This window comes from Mauremys mutica, chromosome 3 (genome assembly GCF_020497125.1).
Source record: "Mauremys mutica isolate MM-2020 ecotype Southern chromosome 3, ASM2049712v1, whole genome shotgun sequence".
Taxonomy (NCBI): Eukaryota; Metazoa; Chordata; order Testudines; family Geoemydidae; genus Mauremys; species Mauremys mutica.
The window spans coordinates 209,538,689-209,561,040 of record NC_059074.1 but is presented as its reverse complement, the minus strand read 5'-3'; the positions used below and the strand labels follow the sequence as shown (position 1 = coordinate 209,561,040).

Here is a 22,352-nt window from a genome sequence, read left to right as displayed (position 1 = left end):
AAATTCTCTGCGTCTCTCCAAAGGCTGATGAAAAAAGACTTGGATCTCTGCTCACATTTCCCTTTACTGCTGATCTGCCTTAACAACTCTGCGGCACAGCCAGGGAAGCTGGTGGGATGAAACCCTTTTCCCTTCCTCCATTTTATTATCAGGAGGAGGGAGACTCCTTCGCTCACTAATAACTGGTGATGAGCACGGTGAGTCTGCAGGGCTTCTGCGGCGCCGTGTCATTCAGAAGCGCTGTTCTTCTTTTAGACAGAGACAGAGACATTTTTATGTCATTAACAACCCAGCGCGGCTCAGTCCCCGCCTCGGCAGCTGCTGCGCTAATGTTTTCTTCCTTCACGCCGTGGCAACCTCCAGCCACTGATGCAGGGGCCGCACCCAGAGAGGCATGTTTGGGCCGCACGTTCCCATGCCAGGGGACCCCCACAGCGAGACCCGCACTTTGCAGTTTCCTGTCAGTGTCGCATTCAGAGGGGAGGCATTAGCACCGTGAGGGGGCAGGCAGGGGGCGAGACGCGGGAGCGGCTGTGAAGATGGGGGCTGGGGCTGAGGCAGAAGGCTAGAGATCAGGGCTCTGCGTTCAAGTCCTTGGCCTGCCATAGACTCTGACCTTGGGCTCCTATCCTCCAAGCTATTGGGACAGCCGAGTTCCACTGAACTCACTGGGAGCTAGGGACCCAACTCCTTTGGAGAACCTGGGCCATAACCTCTATGGGTCTCAGGCCTGTAATACTTTACTCTCTCCCAGGGGTGCCGGGAGGTCCCCGTCGCTATCGATTCTGAGGTGCCTGTTGCTATAGCACTGGGGGGCCCAATGAACAGGTTAATCCGGGCGCGGTGGGTGGAGGCAGCCCGTTCATGCTGTCCCCTGCTATCCCCTTTCCGTCAGCTGGGCTCAGGCCCCTGCTCCGTGACAGGGGCTCTCTTAAGCAGCGCGGGGTGTGGCAATGGCTATCAGAGCTGGCTTGGCACGAAGCGTTCAGCTCCCACCGGCTGCTGCCAGTTCTGCAGAGCCAGTCGCGCTAAGGCAGAGTTCTTCTGGCTTCGAGCCAGCCGCCTGTGGGCTCAGTGACGCTGCAGCCCTGGCACGGGCCTAGCACTGTGTCTTTGCTAGTGGGATCATGCCCAGATCTACTCCCCCCGCCCCCCACCACCATCGTCTCAGCCCGGGCTCAAGGCGGGTCAAGCTTACGCAGCCCCGGTGCCCACTCGGCACTGAGACCATAGACCCCCATACGCAGCGTGGCGAGACGGGGTCCCTCACGGGAACCTGCCCTGCCTGTTTGGGGCAGGAGGAGAATTGCTGTGTGTTTGCTGTAGTACAGCGGCTGAGACCAGTGCCCTATTGTGCCTGGTGCACACAACACACATTCCTCCTCGCCTCTCTCAGACACGCAGACTCCCTGGCCTGCCGCTCTCTCCTCAGACGGGCCCCTCCACCGAGTATTTCCCCTGCAGCCACTCACCCCAGCTGGAGTGACCCGAACTCTACCCAGGACCCAAGGTGAGGACGTCCCGTGGACCATGGCTGCTCGAAGCACCTGTGCTGATACAGCAATTGCCCCCCCCAGCAGAATTTTCTTTGTGGTGGAACACCCCCAACTGAGATGGGGGCTGGGTTGTGCCAGGCGCTGTCCAGGCGCACAGCCTGAGATGCACCTTGCTCCACAGGCCGGGCAATCTAACCAGGGCAGAGAATGCTGCAAGGCTGCATTAAAGGTCAGGGGCAGATGTGGGAGCAGGACGCAGGTCTCCCGAGCCACCAGCCGATGCTTCTCCCTACAGCGATAGAAGGGGAAAGAGGGCGTCTCTCCTACCTCCTCTGAAAGAAAAGCGGGAAAGCGTGAGGCTACTCCCCCCGCCCCCGGTTTTACAGAACCACGCCTCCCCAGACCCGATCGAACAGCCATTAGACTTCGCAGGAAGAACCCCCCGGACCACAGCAGGCCCCGTTTGGACTGGGCTCCTTCTGTATATTTTGTTGTTAAAAACCACAGACCCCTGCGAAAGAGGGAGAAGCCCATTCAGCGTGCACACAGGCCCTCTACTGATCCCCCCGGCACGTCGGCTCCAGGGGCGGTCTGCAGCTCGCACCAGGCTCTCACTGACATTCCAGGTGGCTCAGAAGGCCTGGCTGATTTGAGTTCAGCTAAAGGGAGGGACTCTCGGAGCAGGGGTTAGGGCCAGATGTGTCAACAACAGCATCATGCAATTAAACACCCAACGTCATTATCTACATCAAACCCCGCGTGGAAGAGCTGGCTTTGAAGGGGCCAGCTGTGCAATCTGTTCTCCTAAAATCCCAGCCCCCAGAGCTGACTGGCAAATGCCGCAGGACAGTTTCTTACAGCAAACTCCTCTGGCACACCTTGCTAAGACAACGCCTCTCACGTGGAGTTGGTGGCCAAGACAGTATGGCGGCCACGGAACTGGCTGTGAAGAATTCCCCTTTCCCTGCCCTATTGGTACAGAAACAGCAAAGAAAAAACCATTCCTGCCGTTTGCTGCATGTCTCTGAGCCAATCAAAGGGAAGGGGAGCCCTAGGGAAAACGGACACTTGCTAACTCTTCCCATTCGGGCCTTTTGGAATGGAGAAATCCCCTGGCCAGGGAACAACATACAGAAATATTTAGCCTCTTAGGTTCTATTTGGACCAGGTGAGGCTACAGCCTCACCATCAGCCAGAACATCTGCACCAACCAACGCAGATAGAACTTTGTTGGGTTCAGGGCTGATACAGTAACATCTGATGTGGACACGCTTCTCAGGGCAATTAGGGGTAGCCAGATCCAGGCAAGACGACCCAGGCCGCAGCCCAGCAAAGCATGTGCACCACTGCAAGCCTGTGAGGCTCCCTACTGATGCGAACAGGTGAAATTCTGGCCCCACCGAAGTCAATGTGAATTTTGCCTGTGGCTTCAATGGGGCTGGAGGTTTCACCTGACGAGTTACAGTCATGCGTGTGCTCAAGTGCCTTGCCAGATCGGGGCCACACCAGTCCTGGAAATGAGCATCATGCCCCTCCCACAACATTCGAAATAACGTCCCCCCCATCCCCCGCCGATCAGGCAACATGCAATATCTGACCTCCAGCTCCTGGAAATCCTCGTCTTCCTCCACGTCATAGGAGAGGGTGTGGATCTTGATGTCGTCACCGGAGAGGTCGATGAACTTGCTGTCGGGGTACTCCAGGCTGTCCTTGGTGGGGGAGCGGTCCTCGATGAAGGTGGTCTCGCAGCACTCGGCACTCACGCTCTCCCCCCAGGAGCGCAGCACGTTCTCCGAGTAGAGGATGATGTTGGGGCGGTAGTGGGACTCCACGGTCTGTTGGAGCGTATTGGGGTCCAGCAGCTGCTGCACCGGGTCGTTCCTGCTTTGAGCAGCGAGATTCCCCACGATGTGGCTCTGGTACTGTGGGGCTGGGTACACAGAGACCAGGCCATCTCTGTTCTCCGCCATTAAGTTCCTGGTGTTAATTAAGCCATTCTTTTTCCCAGCTTCAGCGACTTTACTGTGCATTAACACACTGGTCTGTTCAAGGAGCCCATCCATGTTGTTCTTCTCCTTCCGCCCACAGGGATCTTAGCTGGTCACTCGGGAACACTGGTCACACTGGAGTAATGGCTCCCATTTTCCTGAGGGAGGGGAGGAAATAAATACCAACATGACAATTCAATATCAGGACCTCCCATATCTGCATCCGGCACCTGATAGCAGGTATAACGACTAAAGAAACGTAGGCCCCGATCCTGCCAGCCGCTGCACGCAGAGAGATCGCCCGGCCCACCCAGAGCCCCAGGTGCACACCGCAGCTAGCAGGAGTGGGGACTTCCCAGGCCTTTTCTGACCGAGCCCTTTTAAAGCAAGACTCTAACGCAGGGGTTCTCACCTGTGGGTCGGGAGCCCGTTTTAATGGGGTCGCCAGGGCTGGCTTAGACTTGCTGGGGCCCGGGGCTGAAGCCCAAGCCCCGCTGCCCAGGGCCGAAGCCAAAGTCTGAGGGCTTCAGCCCTGGGCGACAGGGCTCGAGTTATGGGCCCCTGCCGGGGGCTGAAACCCTTGGGCTTCGGCTTTGACCTCCCTTCCCCCCCTGCCCCGCCCCGCCCGGGACAGTGGGGTTTGGGGGCCCCTGCCTGGGGCCGGGTAGTAATTTTTGTTGTCAGAAGGGGGTCGCAGTGCAGTGAAGTCTGAGAACCGCTGTAGTCTGGCGCATCGACCAGAGGGAACACCCAAGCCAGCCTGGGGTTTACGCTTTCGCATGCCAAAAGGAGGATTTCAGCTGAGCATCCACCCTCGGGAGATATTCCACACTCGTGGCACAAAACCCATGAGCATCCACCGCACCTTCCCCTGTCAAACTAACAAAGAACGGGACGAAACCACACCTCTTGGAACCTGGCCTGCCCTGTTCGCACAGAGAGCGCCGAAGACTCCCCGCCCCTTTCTACACGCTTCGGCCAGCGAGAAGCACTTTGCTCCCCCTGGCCCTGCAAGCTGCCCGGAGCTTCAGAGGAGTTCAAAGCTCCCTATGGGTCACCACCTATCAATGACACCACTGGGTGGATCATCGGAGGGGACCGAACCCTTGGCCTAAAAGCAACAGCAGCTACCACTTGGCTTGAGCCAAAGCACCAGGCCTGTTAGCTCCCGGCCAGTAGCAGGCTTGTAAACCTCTCGTATTGAACTGCCATTAGAGGGACAGAGCCATGAAGCAGGGTTTCTTGGGCCTCTCTCCGAGCCGCTGGTGCTGACGGCCATCAGAGACAGGATAAGGGGCCAAATGGACCAGAGTGGCAATCCCTGTGTGCCAGGTACGACATGTACAACATACAGGTCGATTCAGGTCCTCCCACGCTGCTGATAGAGCCAAGACATCGGGTTCCAAGAGAAACAGCAGGGAACGTGCTGGCGTGCGGCGAGCCAGGCAGGGTCTGTGCCCACTGCCTGGCTGGGGCCCATCGCCCAGAATGCTTCACACAGCAATTGCATGGCGAGTGCTTTTCACTTCACTCGCACGCACACCTCACAGTCGCTGGATGGAGAACTTCCTGTCCTGGTGAGCACTCCCACATCCCACAACACTTACAAGTCCAAAAGCAAGGTGAAGTGAAAGCATCCATTGTGCTTGCCCAGACCTGACAGCAAATGGATTCCTGCTGAGCTCTCGGGGGCTCCTGGCAGGGGCTCATTATCTGTTGAAATTTCAGCCTTTTGGTCTGAGGAAAAGGGGAAGGGTGGGAGGGCAGTTTCCCTTCAAACTGACTGAACAATACCGCCTGAGCGCAAGGGATTACGTCTGTCCCAAGGAGCTAATAGGACTCAGTTCTTCCAGAGATCACCACAAATCTATAGCGTGGGTTCGTGTGTTAATATTTCCATTGAGATCTTCATGCTAGCAGTTATTTTTTCACCCATCTCCAAACAATTCTTCATCTAAGTAGGCTGCTGTATATGGCTGGAATATGGTGCTGAGGAGTCGTTTCAGGCAGACCTGGCTTTCATTTCACAAAGGGCATGTCTACACTGCCATTAGACACCTGCAGCTGGCCCGGGCCAGCGAGGCAGTTTAATTGCAGTGTAGCCATTCTGGCAGCAGGCTGAGCTCTGCACCATGCAGGATCCTAGAGCCCGGGCTCCAGCCTGAGCCCGTGTTACGTTCCTGTGTGTGCCCCACAATTTGACAGAACTGCAGTCAGCAATTCTGTATGTTCAGCCACTGCCAGCTCTAAACCAAACCTCACAGAGCTAGGAAAATCTTAGTTAGCAGCTTTGCTATTGAAATAAAAACATAAAACAAAAAATTATATAAAAAAGTAAATAAATAGCAACCTTGGTTTTTAATGCCCATAACATATTCTTGAACAAGTCATTTTACTTCTCTGAGACTGTTTCCCCATCTACAAAATATGGATAATGCTCAGTTCAGATGTGCGTTGGGAGGCCTCTCTCATGGCTCGTGAGATGATTCTGTGTCTGGGGGTTGGTCCTGCTTTGAGCAGGGGGTGGGACTAGATACCTCCTGAGGTCCCTTCCAACCCTGGGATTCTATGATTATTGTTATAACTACAAATACTAAAAATGCTTTAAAATAATAGTTCATTAAAATTTAAAGAATTGGTAACCCACTAAAATCACTACAGATTGTTTTGTTTGTCTTTGTTTAAAATTAGCTATAAAAATTAAATTAAAAATATGCTTTAAAGCTGTTCGCGGAGCTTTTCTTTGGGCAAAAAGCTGACATCTAAACTGCCCATCAGCTGGACAAAAAAAAGGGCCCTAAAAACCTGGCTGGTGATCACTCAAAGCCATTTCAAACTGTAAATAACTATTCCTAAAATGTCCTACACCTATCGCGTATGTGTGCTTAAAATTTAACTAACAGCAGTTTTTAATAAAAGCACACTTGCTTGTGTCAATCATTTCTCAGACAGATGAGCTGTGCCCACTATTAATTTATTCCCCATACCACCTAAAAAACCAAAACCAACCAAACAAAAAGTTAAATTACCACTGCTTTGGGTTCTAAAAAGACCTGGGTAACACCTGGGCATATACACCCCAATTAAATAGCCCTGCAGCCCAAGCCAGCTAGCACAGGCCAGTCGCAGTGTCTAATTGCAGCGTAGCCGTATGGTTAGTGTCAGCGTCATCGGTGCTGCATGGGTCAGCCAGTGGGTTTGAACACAGGACCTACAGACCTGAAAGCAAACACACCTGCTGCTGGAGCTAAAGGACTGATGCCTGTACACGGGCACAGTCATAGCCTCATCAACCTCTTATGCGACTCAGCCACTAGAAGAGGCCTAATCCATCTCTTCTAGCTCGTGGGGTTACGTCAAGACACTAGAAATCATCAGGCTAAGAACACTTGTCTCTGGCCCAAACACCGCCTTCTGGGGAGACCTGTTTGCTTCCAGTGCAGCCAGTGTAAATTGCTACTTGAAGTTCACAGGTATCCAGTAAATCAACAGGAGCCCAGATGATCTCTCACTCTCCCAGTCTCAGCCAAAGCCCGGAAAAATGTATTGACTTCCGTAGGGTGAGTTGTCTTGGAGAGCCTGCTCTGAGCCTGTTGGAGGATTTCACTCCTGTGGACTGTCTAGAGACAAAGCTGAATTCAATATCTTTCTAATTAGAGCTTCTTTGCCCTCTGTCTCCATCCCATGTGAACAAGGGGAGCGGGGAAATCCTGTCACGGAGTGACCATGACAAGCAAAATCCCGGTCTTTCGTGCTGGTTTCCTCCAAACAATTCTAGATTTCAAATATTGGCTGTCCCCCTGCCTAGCTGCTGGAGAGGTTTAAAACACTTGTAACTGCTCCTCTGCTGTTCTTTCCACTGGGGATAGAGCAGGAAGATTGTTTACAGCACAAGAAAGCTAGTGTAAATAGGTTCCAACTGCTGCCCACTGCTTGTTTTCATGGCACTAGGACCCTCTTGGTTTAACATATGAAGGATCCACTTTATTCCCTTGGCTAACAGTTCTGAACTCGCACTGACAGAATTCGCATGAGGGCAGGGTGGGTAAAATTCCACTCTGGTGGATGCCCATGGAGTTGCAGCAGGGATGAATTTGGCCCTAAGCCTGTAGAACTTACTGAGAATATTTAAGCTAGTTTCCAGGTTCATTTAGCTAGGAATTTGAGGGTTAGTTTCACTGAAGGATTATTTAAATCCCTTTTCAATACAACTAACATGAGACAATATTAGGAGTCATCAGAAAAGGTGCCTCATCTTCAATTATTAAAACTCATTTAAATGAATGATGCTCATCATCCTGCAAAACAATGAGCTAATTTTCCCCTCTAGCTCACGCCAGTGTAAAGCAGGAGTCACTCCACCGATGCCATTGCAGTTACACCAGGGTAAAAGCAGCGTGAATGAAAGGAGAATTGCTTTCTCAGCTCCTAAGTAAAGCTGGCGATTTGAGAGCAGCAATTATGGCAACCTGCATGGAACTTGGAGGGCAGAGCACAGGTTGCAGGAGGGAAGAGTTTGAGGAAAGCACCAGGAAGTCAGTCTGTGTGCACATGGCTGGAGTGCTGGCTGCAGCACCTTCGTAAATAGTTATTTTAGTAAGAGCCAGTTTAGTTTTACAGGCACAAAGTCATCTTATGTTCTCACCCAGAATGCTGTACATGAAACAGTAATAGCTAATGGCACATGGGCAACCTAGGAGGGAGGGATAGCTCAGTGGTTTGAGCATTGGTCTGCTAAACCCAGGGTTGTGAGTTCAATCCTTGAGGAGGCCACTTAGGGATCTGGGGCAAAAATTGGTCCTGCTAGTGAAGGCAGGGGGCTGGACTCGATGACCTTTCAAGGTCCCTTCCAGTTCTAGGAGATTGGTATATCTCCTATTATTACCTTACCTTGGGGTCCATTCTCACTGAGCTTCTGGACAACAAATGTGTCTTTAAGAGATCAGTTTGCCATTTCCCACACGCCACACCCCACCTCAAAACCTATGTTAAAGGGACGTTATCAGGTTGAGACAGCCCTAAAATCGAACCGGTCTTCAATATTTGATATTCTGGTGGGCCTCTGAATTTCATGTTACCCCTTTGCTGTGAGGAAATGAAAAATGCCAACTATTGGTAACACACAAAGCCTCAATATTTCTGTTCAGCTGCTTTGTAAAACCGCCCTTCCACCTCTGCCACCTCCTTTCAAAGGCACGGGGACAGCCATCAGCTGGGGAAACACTCATAGAATATCTGCCGGGGAGCAGCGGGGTAGGTAGCAACAGGATCCCAGAGCTGGCACAGAACTCCCATCCTGATGGCCCTGGACTCTCATGGATCCCCAGGCTTTGGAGCCTGCTGTACCGGGGGGTAGGAGGAAGAGGACCCCCAGCTCGGCACCAAGGAGACCTTTGCCAAGCTGTTGGAGGCCACCAAGAAGAAGACTCTCAAGGTCATCCTGGACCTGACCCCTAATTACCGTGGCCAGATGCCCTGGTTCAGCCAGGAGACCCCCCTGCAACAGTGATTTCCAGCCAATGGAGATTTCTTCCCCCTCAGATTCTGCCCACGTGTTTTGCTGTGGGAGGAGCCAATCGGGCTGTCAGTTACTGGGCAGTTCTCTAAAGGGACCTCTTGGACATGAGGCCCCAGGCTTGCCTTCTAGGCCAGCAGTTTACTTGGGCATCAGGCTAAACGCATGGACGGACATCGGTGTTGAATATCCCTCCCCTTCAGGAACAGCCAGCCTAGCTCCCTCTAACTTCTTTGATACGAATATTCATTTAACAGGGACTTGATCTTCATTGGGGCCGGGACCCGTGGACCCAGGACTGCAGCTGGCCCTAAATAACCAGTTTCAACAACAGTATAATAGTCATTCACCTCAGCTCTTCCAGAAGGTTCTTCTCTATCAGTGGAAACCTCTCCTCCAGCTGGCTCAGGCAAGAAACAAACACAACAGAGCCACGTGTCGCCATGGGCCAAGCAAGTCACACGATGTTTTGCACCAGTCTCATCTTCTCTGCTCAGCAACGGACGTCTCTGAGCCTCGGATGGCTTCAGAGGAGTTTCAGGAGCAAGCTGGCCAAAGCACCCCGTGATGGACACCATATGGGGTGGTAGAGAAGCAGCGCAGCCTGTAGTTAAGACACTGCACTGGGACTCAGAGGATATAGGTTCAAATCCTAGTTCTGCCACAGAATGCCTGCATGACCTTGGGCAAATCACTGACTGCCTCTGTTCCCTGACAATGACATGAGGATAATAAATAACCACTTGCCTGTTCACATGGTAGTCTCCAAAGAGCATCTCTCGCACTGTGTGTATACATACAATTCCTAGCACGCTGGGCCCAGACCTTGGCTGGGGCCTCCAGGTGGTACTAAGATACAAGCAATTTCTGACTGAGTACAGTACAGGATCTCTTCCAGAAGCTGCTCTGAATGGTTTTATAATCTGCCTTACATCACCGAATACTCCTCTAGCATCAGTATGTCGTCTCTTCAGGGCCGCCGGGGGGGGAGTGGGGCAATTTGCCCCGGGGCCCTGCGAGCCCTGGGCCGGCAGCGGTCCGGGTTTTTGGCCGGCATTTCAGCGGCGGGGGGCCCTTCAATTGCTCCAGATCTTCGGCGGCAAGGGGCCCTTCCATGCTGCCGAAGACGCGGAGTGACTGAAGGGCCCCCCGCCACCGAAATGCCCCACAAGCCCTGGCCCGGCGGCAGTCCGTGTCTTTGGCGGTGGGGGCCCTTCAGTCGCCCTGGGTCTTCGGCGGCATTTCGGCGGCGGGGGGGCCTTTCAGTGCTGCCGAAGACGTGGAGCGACTGAAGAGGCCCCCGCTGCCGAAATGCTGCCGAAGACCCGGCCCGCCGCCGGGTGAGTACAAGCGCACAGCTCCCCCGCTTTGCCCCAGCCCCCCTGACTCCTCTGGGCGGCCCTGCGTCTCTACAGTTATTGACAAAGGTAAGCAAGACAAGGAAAGCACAGAAACATTCTCACATTCGGATTAGTTCTCAGTATCAGACATCATAACCTGGGCTAACCATTGTTCCCTGGATCTTCCAGCTTTTCCCATTCCCGTCTCAGATAGAAAAAGTGTTCTGGTTCTCAGTAGAGCAGAGCGAAATTCCATCAACAATTGCCCTCTGCCCCGTGGCTGGCACCTGACGCGCATTTGTCCACGCACACAGAGACACCATGTAGAAATGCCGACGGGAAGCCCCACAACTGGGGCATCATTTGGGATCAAATGCGTACCTCAGGCAGTGCCCCAAAATAATGTACAGGGTGGCCGTTGTTGTGACGGTGACCTGAGTGGCTTCTCTAAGGTCGTGTGATCAGGACCCACACCTCCGGGAAGTCACAGCACTCAACAAAGAAAGTCTTGTCTGTGTCAGTAGCACTTGGGAAAATGCAATTTCAAGCCACCCTTATCTCTGCCTTCAAGTTCAGCTGTCAAATTCCCTGCCTGCTTGCTGTAGGCACTAATACTGGCCAGATAACACCCAGCTCCAGGAGCCAGAGTCTCATCCTGGGTTGTTATTTACAACAGCGCAAGTGGGAGTAAAACGCTTGCCAGCTCATCTGGCAGAGTGTTACACACAGCTGTGAGTGGGGACACAACGCAGTGGAGAGTTGGGCCACTTACAGCAATGGCAAAATCAGTGACATTATCCTCGGGAAAGCACCCAGGCTAATCCTGCCTCCATGACCAGAGGGACAGCAGCTTCCTGGGTCCTGTCCACACATGGCTAGGGAGGGCTCAGAGAAGCAGCGGGGCTGGAGAATCTGGCAGTGCACCAAGCGGCCTACATTTCCAAAGTGACTAGTTAGTCTGAGGACCCAACCTGAAACAGCATAAAGGGCCCTGACAGAGGCAGGGTATTCAGAACTTTCTGAAAACCAGAGCCCTTAAGGGTCTTAAGCTGGCCGCTCCACAAGTGAGACAGCCAAAAATCACTTGGCACTTTTGGAAATGAAAGCCATCCTCCAATTCTTCGCCCATCCCAGGGGAGAAAAGAGGTGTGGGGCTGGGGAACACAGAGCAAAATTCTCCTAAGTGCCTAAGGGCCAGATTTTTAAGGGCATTTTAGGCACCTATCTCCCCTTGAGTCAATTGAAATATGGACTTATGTGACTTAGGAGCCAAGTAACATTTTCAAATGTGACTTAGGCACTTTGGCACCTACATCTCATTGAAAGCCAATGGGATTTTGGCTGTAAGTGCCTAAATCTTGGGACTAAGACTCCTCAGTCACTTAGCAGAGGGGTAGCCATGTTAGTCTGTATCCACAAAAACAACGAGGAGTCCGGGGCACCTTAAAGACTAACAGATGGTTAGTTTTTAAGGTGCCCCTGGACTCCTCGTTGTTTCAGTCACGTAGGTGATTTGGAAAAAAAAAAAGGCAAACAATGACCACTCTAGTTGCTATGGTGACCATGGAGGGTATGTCTACACTACGGCAGCACAGCAATGGTGTTAGAGCACCATAACGTAAACACTTCCTACCTCGACCAAAGGGGTGTTTCCATCAACATCGTTCATCCACCTCTCAGGCAGTAACTGGGTCAACAGAAGAATTCTGCCATCAACAGAGCCGTGTCTTCCCCTTGGGTTAGGTTGACCTAACTACGTTGCTTACAACAGCATGAGATTTTTCACAACCCTGAATGGCGTACCCAGGCTGATCTCATTTAACTGCAGAGCAGAGGCCAAGTTTGGTCTCCAGCTAGGGATGCCACACCAGAAGTTCCAGACCTTAAAGGTGAAGTAACAATACATTTCTTAAGGCACCACTCTCCCAAGAGCGTTTTGCCATTGATTTCAATATGCCCAGGGCAGAGCTAACGATTAACTGGCTGGTGGCCACCCATTCGAATTACGATCCTAAACCAACAGGCATTTTCTTAAACAGGCAGTATCATTTGGTTGGTGCACTCTGAAATCTGTGTCTGAAATTACTGCAAGGATGAGAAAATGAACCATATTTCCACTCAGCATTCCTATAGTAATAGGGCTAATGCATTCCCCTAATTCAGAGGTGATTCTCAAGGAATCATGCATCTCACATAGCTCAGAAAAAGTCACTGGATGGTCAACCAGGAAACGCTGTACACTCTAGGAAAACTGCTTATGCCTCGTGCCATAATCTGTAGCTGCTTAACCACGCACCACCCATAAAAGGAAGCTGACCCGATGCTCTGAGCACAGACTGGGCGAGATGCTTGCCTCTCTTTATTTGAATACAGCAACAACAAAAGAATAAAAAGGTGTCACTGATTTCTTTTGAGGGGAAATTCCTGAGCTGCGAGCCACTAAGCTTTAATCAATAATCAACTTGAATGCCAACAAATTTTGTTGTGCAGTAGAAAACAAGGTCAATAGATACCAAGGGACTCAGAGTTATCTATACATTTCTTAGCAGTAAAGCAGCAAGGATGAGCCCTCAGCAGGCAGTCTGATTCCAAGCCCTCACAAGTCCTTTGTATTTCTGAGCCACAGGTTTACCAGAGTGAAACCAGACGTATATCAGAAGCATGTGATGACAAGCATTACGCAGTACCGACCATGGCACTCGCCCTTCCTGTTATGCATGTGCAAACAGAGTTACAGACAATTTTCTTAGCTGTGCCTGTGTGTGTGTGTGTCACTTTGTGAAGTCGGAGTCTGGCTGTCAGGTCTAGCCCCCACTCCGTATTAGTCCATTGTTCAAAAGAGCCTTATGTGAAATTATGAACATTCTCAGCCTATTCATACAGCTGGTTGGGAAACTTTTTTCACAAATTGCTTTTTCATCAAAAAATGCTGATTCACAAACAATTTTGGTTTTGATGATACAGGGCCAGTTTGCACAGATCTCCAGACTCTAAACAATGTTGAAAAAAAAAGTTACTAAATTGTTGAAATACTTTGTTTTGTTCAAAACAAAAATGCCAGGTTTCTGGTTCACAGTGACTTTTCGTTTAGAAATTTAAGGTAATGAGAGAAAAAAAAGTCAAAACACTTGAAAATTATTGAAACAAAACATTTTAACTGAAAAAATGGGGTTTTTGAATGAATATTTTCAAGATTTTTGACATTTTCCATCTAAATGATCTATTTTAAGGATGTGATTTTCAGAAGCACTCATTGTTGGCCTAACCCTCCTCCCGCTGAAGTTGATGGGAGTTTTACCATGGATTTCACTGGGGCAGAACTCAGCCAGTGCTGAGCACTTCTGAAAACCCTCACCACAATAAATAATCCACTACATAGATTTGGTTCTTCTGTGGGGTTTATTAATCAATTAGGATTGTGTTCCCTGGAATATGGAGTGCATCCCTGAAGGACCAGCTAGAACAACACAAATAGGCCTCTCAACTGTTCTCCAGAAACTCAGCTTTCATTTACAAAAAAAGCAAGTCTCTAGCTGTTGTGGTTGTGAAAAAAACCTTGAGAACGTAGCCTGAATGTAACCAATGCAGGTGTCTGCCTGAGTTTGCAGAGAGCCAGAAACAATCTTGCTCAGAAGCATGAACTGCACCACTGATTTCAATGGGTTTTAGTGATTACGTTACATTAACTATTTCATGGCTCAGTGAGCATGTGAGGGCTCATCTATCGGGGGAAATTCAGGGACTTAATTATACCGAGATAGTTATACTGGCATATCTCCCCCTGTGGGCAAGCTTCTTTCAATGTAAGAGAACCTTTTTCCAGTTTAGCATATGTCACTTTGAAAGCAATATAAACTCAACTCTCTTACTCTGGAGTAAGAGCATCACACGGGTCATTAGACTGGTAAAACGACAGTGGTACAATTTGTGTGGGCAAGCCCTAAGAAAGGGGAAGATGTGTCCTATTACCAACCTCAGCCCAGGCCACCCACACTTTTGGCAAGGGGCACAATGAGTTTCATTTGCCAGCCTTCTGGAAGCTGGGTCCTCCAGCAGGACATCGCTGCATTAGGGATGGGAACGCTGCTGTTAGTCGTTTCTGCACCTCTCCAATGAAAGCCGAGTTTCCTCTTTAAAACTAGAATCAGAGTTCGCTTCTGAAACACGCACACTTGAATCAGGGTCTGAGCCGGGATGGAAATAAGGGTCAAAATGCAAAGCTAAGGGGAGTGCTTGGGTATGAAATAAGAAGCGCCTACGCTGGGCCTTCACTTGGGCTTTAACACTGACACCGTGTGTGCCGCAAAGTGGCTTTTATTTCAGCCGGATCCGCCACCTGGAGTTACCAGACTGACTTCTGCCAAAGTGCAGGTCAGGGAGAGTTTTAAAATTCTCACTCGCTGGGCCAGGGACAGTCATTTCCTCCGTGTCCACACAATGCCGAGCCCTGGCTGGCCTCTCCCTGCTGCTACAATATAAACACCACCACCACCACCAAGAACTCGTTCCCTTGTTAAAAACGTATCGCTTTCCATTCAGCTCCTCGCAGCCCTGACCCCACGCAGCCAGCAACCCGCCGGGATGTCAGAGCTCTGAAGATCTCTTTATTTGCCCTTTTATCCTGTCTCCCCGTGAGACCAGCTGATCCTCCTTCAGCAGACGTGTTTCACCCCAGTGCTCCTCCTTTGGTTGTTCCTGCTCCCAATGTTAAACTCCCCACTGAGCTTGACGGGAGCAGGATCAGACCCTCCCTGAGCTAGTGGGTAGTGAACATGGGCCTTTTGCACGGCACATGCTCCCTGTGCAGAATTCGCTGCTGCTTCTGATGGCACAAGAGCGCAGAATCAAGCCGGGATGGTCAGCTTGGATCCGCTGCGGGGCAGGTCGCTGGGCTACTGACAGGTGAGGCTGAGTCTTGCCTGCACTTCTAATGCTCAGTAACTGCTTGGTGAAGTTCTAACTTTGGTTGGATGCTAAAGCTGGAGGCAGTTTGATGTGCTTGATTTTGTGATGCCATTAGAAACACACGTCCGGTCTGGCCGGCGTACATCAGTACAACTCCACTGCCGTCCAGGGACCCCTTAGCGACCCCTCTAGCTGCCTGAGGGGGGACTTCAATGCACCTATGCTGATTTGCACCAGTTGGGGATCTGGCCCCATTAATTTCAGCATTTCTACTCCGGTGGAAACTGCCTGGGGCTCGGGCTCCGGGTGCAGAATTGCATTCACTCGGGAGAACGGAAGCCAACAGCAGTACACGAGCACTGCAACTCATTTATCATTGACATTGGCTCCTCTGATCTAGAGAGCTTCCCTCCCTCCCTCCCTCCCCCCGCCCCCCTCCTCAGGGGAGTTCGCTGCCAGTGTCACATACTCACGGCTCACTCGCAGGGCCGGAAACGCTCCTTGCCCAAGTTCCCAGGCCAAGCTGTAGCGCAGACTATTTTGGCTGGCCAGAGAGCTCAGCAGGCAGCACGCTCCCTGCAGGAGATGCTTCCTGTACATTCCCAGCCTGGAGCTGCTAAGAGAATGGTCCTTCCCTGGAGCCCTAGCGAAGTGTCAGCAGGTCGCTCTTCCCGGTAATTAACACTGCCCTTCAGAGCGAGTCACTTCTGCCCATTGAGGATGGAGGTGGAGGGAGGCTCAGCGGTCACGTCGCCCTCCCCGTCAGTACCTGGCCGGGGAAGCTACTGACCCAACCAGCGGAGCAAGTGGGGTGATGAGTCCCGGTCCCGGGCTGCCTGGGGCGTGCTGCGCTATGCTCAGAGAGTGGACAGGCTAAAGCAACCTCCCCACACACATCTGGCAGCGTCCCTCATCCGAACCTGCAGCCCCCGGCCAGGTGAGGCCCAGGCCTCTCACTCACCACACGGGGCCCGGCTCTGCGAGGCTGATGAATGGAGCCGGCGAGGCCAAACAGCTTTTGGCTTGTGACTGCAAAGCGCGTCTTCCCCCAGCGCTCCCCAGGGGACAGCGCGGCTGCTCACGAGCGCTCAGCTGGCTGTTCAGAGCTGCTTCCCGTTCGGAATTCAGGCTGAACTGCTGCGTTTTGTCTTGATTTTATTGGTATTTGTATGACAGTAAAACCTAGGGGCCCAACTGCGAGTGGGGCCCAACTGCGAGTGGGGCCCATGTGCTAGGCCCTCGACAGACCCATGACTAGGGCCAGTCGCTGGCGGAACGAGCTGGCAACAGGTGGGAGAAGGGGTCACCCGGAGCCCGAGCCCGAGCCCACCTCACCCGCGGCCCTGTCCAGGGTCTCACACACAAGACCCACCTGCCTCCCCTCTTCAGTTTAGGCAACAGCGATGCGTGTCCCCCTTGCAGCTCTCTCCTTCCCCAAGCTGAGCGCATGCAGAGCAGAACAGCCCAGGCACAGGGACCAGCTGAGGAGCCTCATGCATGCAGCCCCATTGAAAGGTGCAGTAAGACCCGTGTCTAAACAAGGCAGAACCCCATTAAACAGAGCTGGAATCAGTCCAACATCGCTACCCCTGGCTTCTCCCTGCGGTATGGCCCAGCCCTGTGTCTGACACAGGGGCAGCACTACAGAGACCATATGCCCAGAAGAGAAGGGAATGCCCTACCTCAGTTTCTAGGCTCCAGCTCGCAGGCTTTACGCTCTGCCTCTTAACAATCAAGCCACATTGCAACAGCGGCAGCTGGTGCTGCTAAGTTTGCAAGGCTCTAAAGATGCTACACAGCCTACTCTGGCTTGGCTGAGAAATTAAACTGCCATTTGCTTTTCCAGCACAGGTAACTAACTCTGACCTGCCTGCTGTAGCTGAAAGCCCAGCCCCATTCATGGCAGACCTCTGATCAGAGCCTGCAGAGAGACATTCCAATGGAGGCTCAGGTACATTCAGAAAGGTGCCTCCCTGGTGTCCCCCCACCCCCAAGGTTATTGCCATCGGCTAGGCCCATCCTTCTCTTCACTGATGGGCAGCTCAGTTCTACTGCTCTGCTCACGCCTCCTCTTCTCCGATCCCTCCCCAGAGACTGTGTGGGTCTCTTAGCTCCGCCACCGGCCTCTCTCCTCACTCACACACTCCGCAGAGGTGTTAGCGGGATGCGCTTTGGAGAAGAGGGATTCTTGTTCTTTGTGGAAACACACATATGCTCACTTTATACGCCGGAGCCTTCCCCGTTGGCCTCGCTGAGAGCCCCACGTAGGTCTCTACACTGGACTGTGCCCCCTCAGAGATCTCCTCCTTTATTCACTGTTAGCAGATTTCCATACTGGAGGCAGGCACGAGGCACTGACGTATCTGAAACCCGGCAGGACACTCGTCCTTCGCCCAAAGAAGCCTGGGCACAGGACGGCCACGAACACCAGAGTCTTCCCGCAGAAGGAACCTCGCAGTCAGCAGCTGAGGTCACTTAGCCAAGCCGAAGGAAAGCAAACTGCCCTGCCTTGCACTTTCGGAGCCTGCAGAGACATCTGTTCTCTGGTGTGGATAATTGAATTCTTAATTGTAGGGAAGGGCACAGTGCTGCACTCATTCAATGCAGCAGAAATCCAAAGTGACTCCACTGGCTCCTCGGCGCCTAGTTAAGAATTCATCCCAGACACCAGAAAACAGGTCAAATGACGTAGAAAAATTCTACCCTGGTCCCAGACTTCACCTCACACATTCAAGGCCAATCTGACCCTTGCTGTAGATTTTAGCAAGGGCCAGAACTGGGCATTCAATGAAAATTCAGTTGTAACCTTAACTCTGTGGCGTCGCAATGCCCAGGACTTCTCAGCATCACTGAGGGATAAATTCAGATCACGTTTACACTGACGCAGGGCCCAGAGTAACTCCAGTGACTTCCTTCTACTGTAGTCCAGGCTTTATAGTGTACCCACCACTGTAGTATTCGAGCAGCTTAAAGGGGGCAGTGTGGCCCAGTGGCTAGGGAACTGGATGAGGACTCAGGAGACCTGGTTTCTACTCCTGGCTCTGCCAGTAGCCGGCTGAGTGACTGGGAGCAAGTCACGTCACTGTCCCGTGCCTCAGTTTCCCCATCTGTAAAATGGGGATAATAATACTGACCTGCTTTGCAAAGCACTTCAAGATTTACTGATGAGAAGTGCTAGATAAGAGCCATATAGTAGCAGCAGTGGGACTACCCTGCACTTACATTGTTCCACTGGAGATGGACTTCCCTCCTGAGATCTTGGGGGGTGAGTTACCAGGGCTTCTCTCCTCTCTAGCTATTATTGTGATCTGTGTTACAATAGCACCTCTGAGATCAGGGCGCACAGTGCTACACTCTGTACAAACACACAGGGAAAAATCAGTCCCTGCAACCAAGACCTTACAGTCTAAACACACAAGACAAAGGATGGGAGAAAAGAATTTCTATTAACTGCCGTCTTGCAGCAGGGCCGCCCAGAGGGGGGGGGCAAGAGGGGCAATTTGCCCCAGGCCCCGAGCCCCACAGGGGCCCCCACCAGAGTTTTTCGGGGCCCCTGGAGCGGGGTCCCTCACTCGCTCCGGGGGGCCGGGCCCAGGAGCTTCTGCCGCTCCCGGTCTTCGCCGGCGGGGGGGGGGGGGTCCTTCCGGGCCGGGGCGGAGGGACCCCCCGCCGGCGAATTACCGCCGAAGTGGGACCCGCCGCCGAAGTGCAGCTCAGTCTTCGGTGGTAATTCAGCGGCGGGGGGCCCTTCCCTTCCGGGACCCGCCGCCGAAGTGCCCCGAAGACCCGCGGCGGGGACCCCCCTCCGCCGAATTACTGCCGAAGACCGGGCTGCACTTCGGCGGCGGGTCCCACTTCGGCGGTAATTCGGCGGCGGGGGGTCCCCGCCACGGGTCTTCGGGGCACTTTGGTGGCGGGTCCCGGAACGGAAGGGCCCCCTGCCGCCCAAGACCCCGGGCCCCCAGAATCCTCTGGGCGGCCCTGTCTTGCAGATGGGGAAATGAGCCAGAGATAGACTGAGGCCCAGGTCCTCAGAGATATTTGGGTGCCTACCACCCACTGCCATGAATAGAAGTTAAGGCCACATGCTATCAAGCGTCTCCCCCTTGGTCTCTTCTAGAAGAAGGGGGAAGGGAAGCTTAGAATTGAAAGCAGGCCTACTGGCTTTCAGGCCAATACTTTCATCACAAGCTCCTCCTGCCTCCCAGACGTAAACAGTATCAGTGGTCCTTGTTCACCGCCTGCCTCATCACCATTAACGGGCAATTTGCCGTAGGCAGCATGGCAAAGCAGACCCTGTTAGAGATAGGAACCAGTATCCCAAGGGGCCAGCAGTCTGATTGCTCTCCCCTGAGGTGGTCGGGGCAGTTCCCCATCGTACAGGATCAGCTGTGACCTCGCACAATCTATTTAACCAGCATGAACCCTGAACCCTGAAACGATGAGGCTGAGAATTCTCCAGGGTAATCACGTCTGTGGTAACCACGCGACCAGACGCTTAGGCTGATTGACAAGGCATTTAAATGAATGATGCCATATCAGACCACACCCCGAGCAAGATCACAGTTTGCTTCAGAGATAACATATAAGGCAGGTCAACCACAAGCTGACAGACAGAGACCAATTTAATAGGCAAGGGACCTTCCAGCTCTACCCCAACTGGTGCTCTAGGGGTGCATGGGAAATGAGACCTGCCATTGCACTGCAGCTGGCCTCACGCCTTGCGCACGACTGCCGGGCTCACTCCTGTGAACTCCTTCTACCGAGAGTCTCCAACTTTACATGATTTTCTCAATTACATTTTCCAAAGTAGCCTAGAGAGGCAAATCCACTGTCACTTGTAACAGAGCCGGCCCACGGAGCATGCCAAGGTTTCTAGAAACTGGATTGGGACCAAGGAGACCTGGATTCTATTCATCTCCCTGCCACGGACCTGCTCTGTGACCTTCACCCAGTTATTTAACACCTCCGTGCCTCAGTTTCCCCTCCCACCCCCCGTTTCTGTCTTGTCTATTTTGACTGTAAGCTCTTCAGCATGAGGCCTGCATATGGACAGAGCTTAGCACAACCCTGATCTCAGCTGGGGCCGCTCGGGTCTACCAGGTAAGGACAGAGCAGAGGATGGGAAGCACCAATGGGGAAACAGAGAGACAATTTAGAATTAATGCGGTAAAATAGCTAATATCAGTCTACCGGGGCAGGAGGGTTAGATCAGGGCAATAAAACAGAGCTTGCTCTGTCAGGTTTTTAAGCAATCACGGAGCCAGAAAGAGCCAGTGGTGCCAACGTGCCATGCAACAGTAACTGGACGGCGGCTGGGCTGGGACTGGAGTGGGACAGGAGCATGGGACACAGACGGAAGAAACCAAAGTCAGGTTGGGTGGGGCTCGGGCCCAATCTCTACGCCACAGGTAAAGGCGCTCAGGGCGGGTCCCAAGCCCATTGAAATCAATGAGAGGCTTCCCATGGATCCCGCTGGGCCTGGGATCAGCCTTTACGGACGCTTTTTAGCTCCTATACTGAGCACGGGTAACGGGCCCTAGAAAGCCTAGCGGAGCTGAATCAAACCCAGTGCTACGGCAGGGCCAGCCTAGCAGACCCCACCAGGAGAGCACCTTCCCCTGCCGGCATGGCCAGACGGGCTGAAAATCGGGTGGGGCATGGAAATAGAGAGGGGCTAGTACCCACCTGGCCCTGACTCCGCTGAGAACTCTGGATGGCGGTGGAGAGTCACCTGCGGGCCCCTACCCAGCAAGGTGCTTAAGCAGGTGTGTCGCTTTAAGCACATGAGCAGGCCCAGGCTTTGCTGGATGATGGTGGGTGGCACTGTCAGGAGCACAGCGCACATCGTCCTCCCCCTGCAAACCAGTGGGAAACCCACAGAAAAGCGATGCTATCTTAGGGCTGCACCAGCTTTTGGCTGCAGGGTGCAACCCCCCTTTGGAGCTGCGCTGGGGGCACCTGCAAGCAGCCAGATCCCCTAAGATCTTAGCAGGCCTCGAGAATAAACCCTTGCTTCTTCCCAGGGCCTCCGGGAAGAGGAAGAAACAGGCCTGGCGCTGCAATTCAGCAAAACTGAAATCCCCCTGACTTCAAATTAAGCACACACTCAAATGCTTTGCTGAATCGAGACTTCAGTGCTTAAAAATAAAGAAATTTTGCAGGTATGTGTGGGTGGGGAATAGGGACCATTACAAAGGCTAATAGATAGATACATGCAATAGGGACAAGGATGGGTCTGTATAAAAATAGCCTGGGTACTGCAGGCATACACGGACATCCCACATGTACTGCATTGCTCTTTTGAAATGCGGTCTTTGCAGGTGCAATGAAAACCACTGCCTTCTAACCCGAACCCATCACACGTCTGTGATGACACTAACCATGCTTTGCTGAGTCCTTCTGGCCGGATCCTTAGCACCGCCCCATCTAAATCACTAGCGGGACGCGGATCTGTGCCAGCTGAGGGTCTGGCTTTTTGGTTTATTGTTACCGCACAGACAGTAACGGCTCTAAGGCTCTACTGTGTTAATCACATGTAGGGAAGTTTGGCCAGAGGATGTATTCTTTAGTCTGTGTAGCCGTACGCTCAAGCATACACCCAGACTTATTACATCTTGGTTGAACCAAAGTTATTAGTTATTTCTAATATTAAAAGCTTCACTTTGTTTTCCTTTTCTCCCACTGGCGCAATGTAAATCACGACCTGTCAAATTTCTGTTTCTGAAAAAACACAAGGATGCACACACAAATTCTGAAGTCAGCAAACCTAATTGGCTTTGCAGTCTTAGCAGACCAAACTGGTTTGAATGCTGTCCTGGACGGACATTTATGGCTGAGTTATAAATGCCTGCTGATAGGAATTTATAATGGAAAGGAAGAGAAGCATATCAGGGCATTAGTGGGCATTGCTATAATACGCGACACCCGATACCATCCTATGAAGCCAAAACATTAGGAACACTGAATGCAGAATGAACTTAAATGGAATATGCTGCAGATATACAGTGCAACTGCATGATATCTGCATTTGTATAACCAAGAGCTTTAGTTCTGTGTGTGATTTGTTAAGTATGTGGTGCTGGTGGTGGAATGCAATGTTCTGCGG

The 22,352-nt window shown here is 52.2% G+C and overlaps 1 protein-coding gene across 5 annotated transcripts in view; it reads right to left on the bottom strand.

Annotated features, from left to right (window-relative positions):
- The window catches only part of SYNDIG1 (synapse differentiation inducing 1), a 149,266-nt gene that overhangs the window by 77,827 nt on the left and 49,087 nt on the right, over positions 1 to 22,352 (bottom strand). For all 5 annotated transcript variants that reach the window (XM_045009249.1, XM_045009254.1, XM_045009253.1 and 2 more), the window contains exon 2: positions 3,095 to 3,642. In XM_045009249.1, the coding sequence (XP_044865184.1) occupies positions 3,095 to 3,559 (465 nt within the window). In that variant the 5' untranslated portion in view covers positions 3,560 to 3,642. The remainder of the gene's footprint in view (positions 1 to 3,094; positions 3,643 to 22,352) is intronic.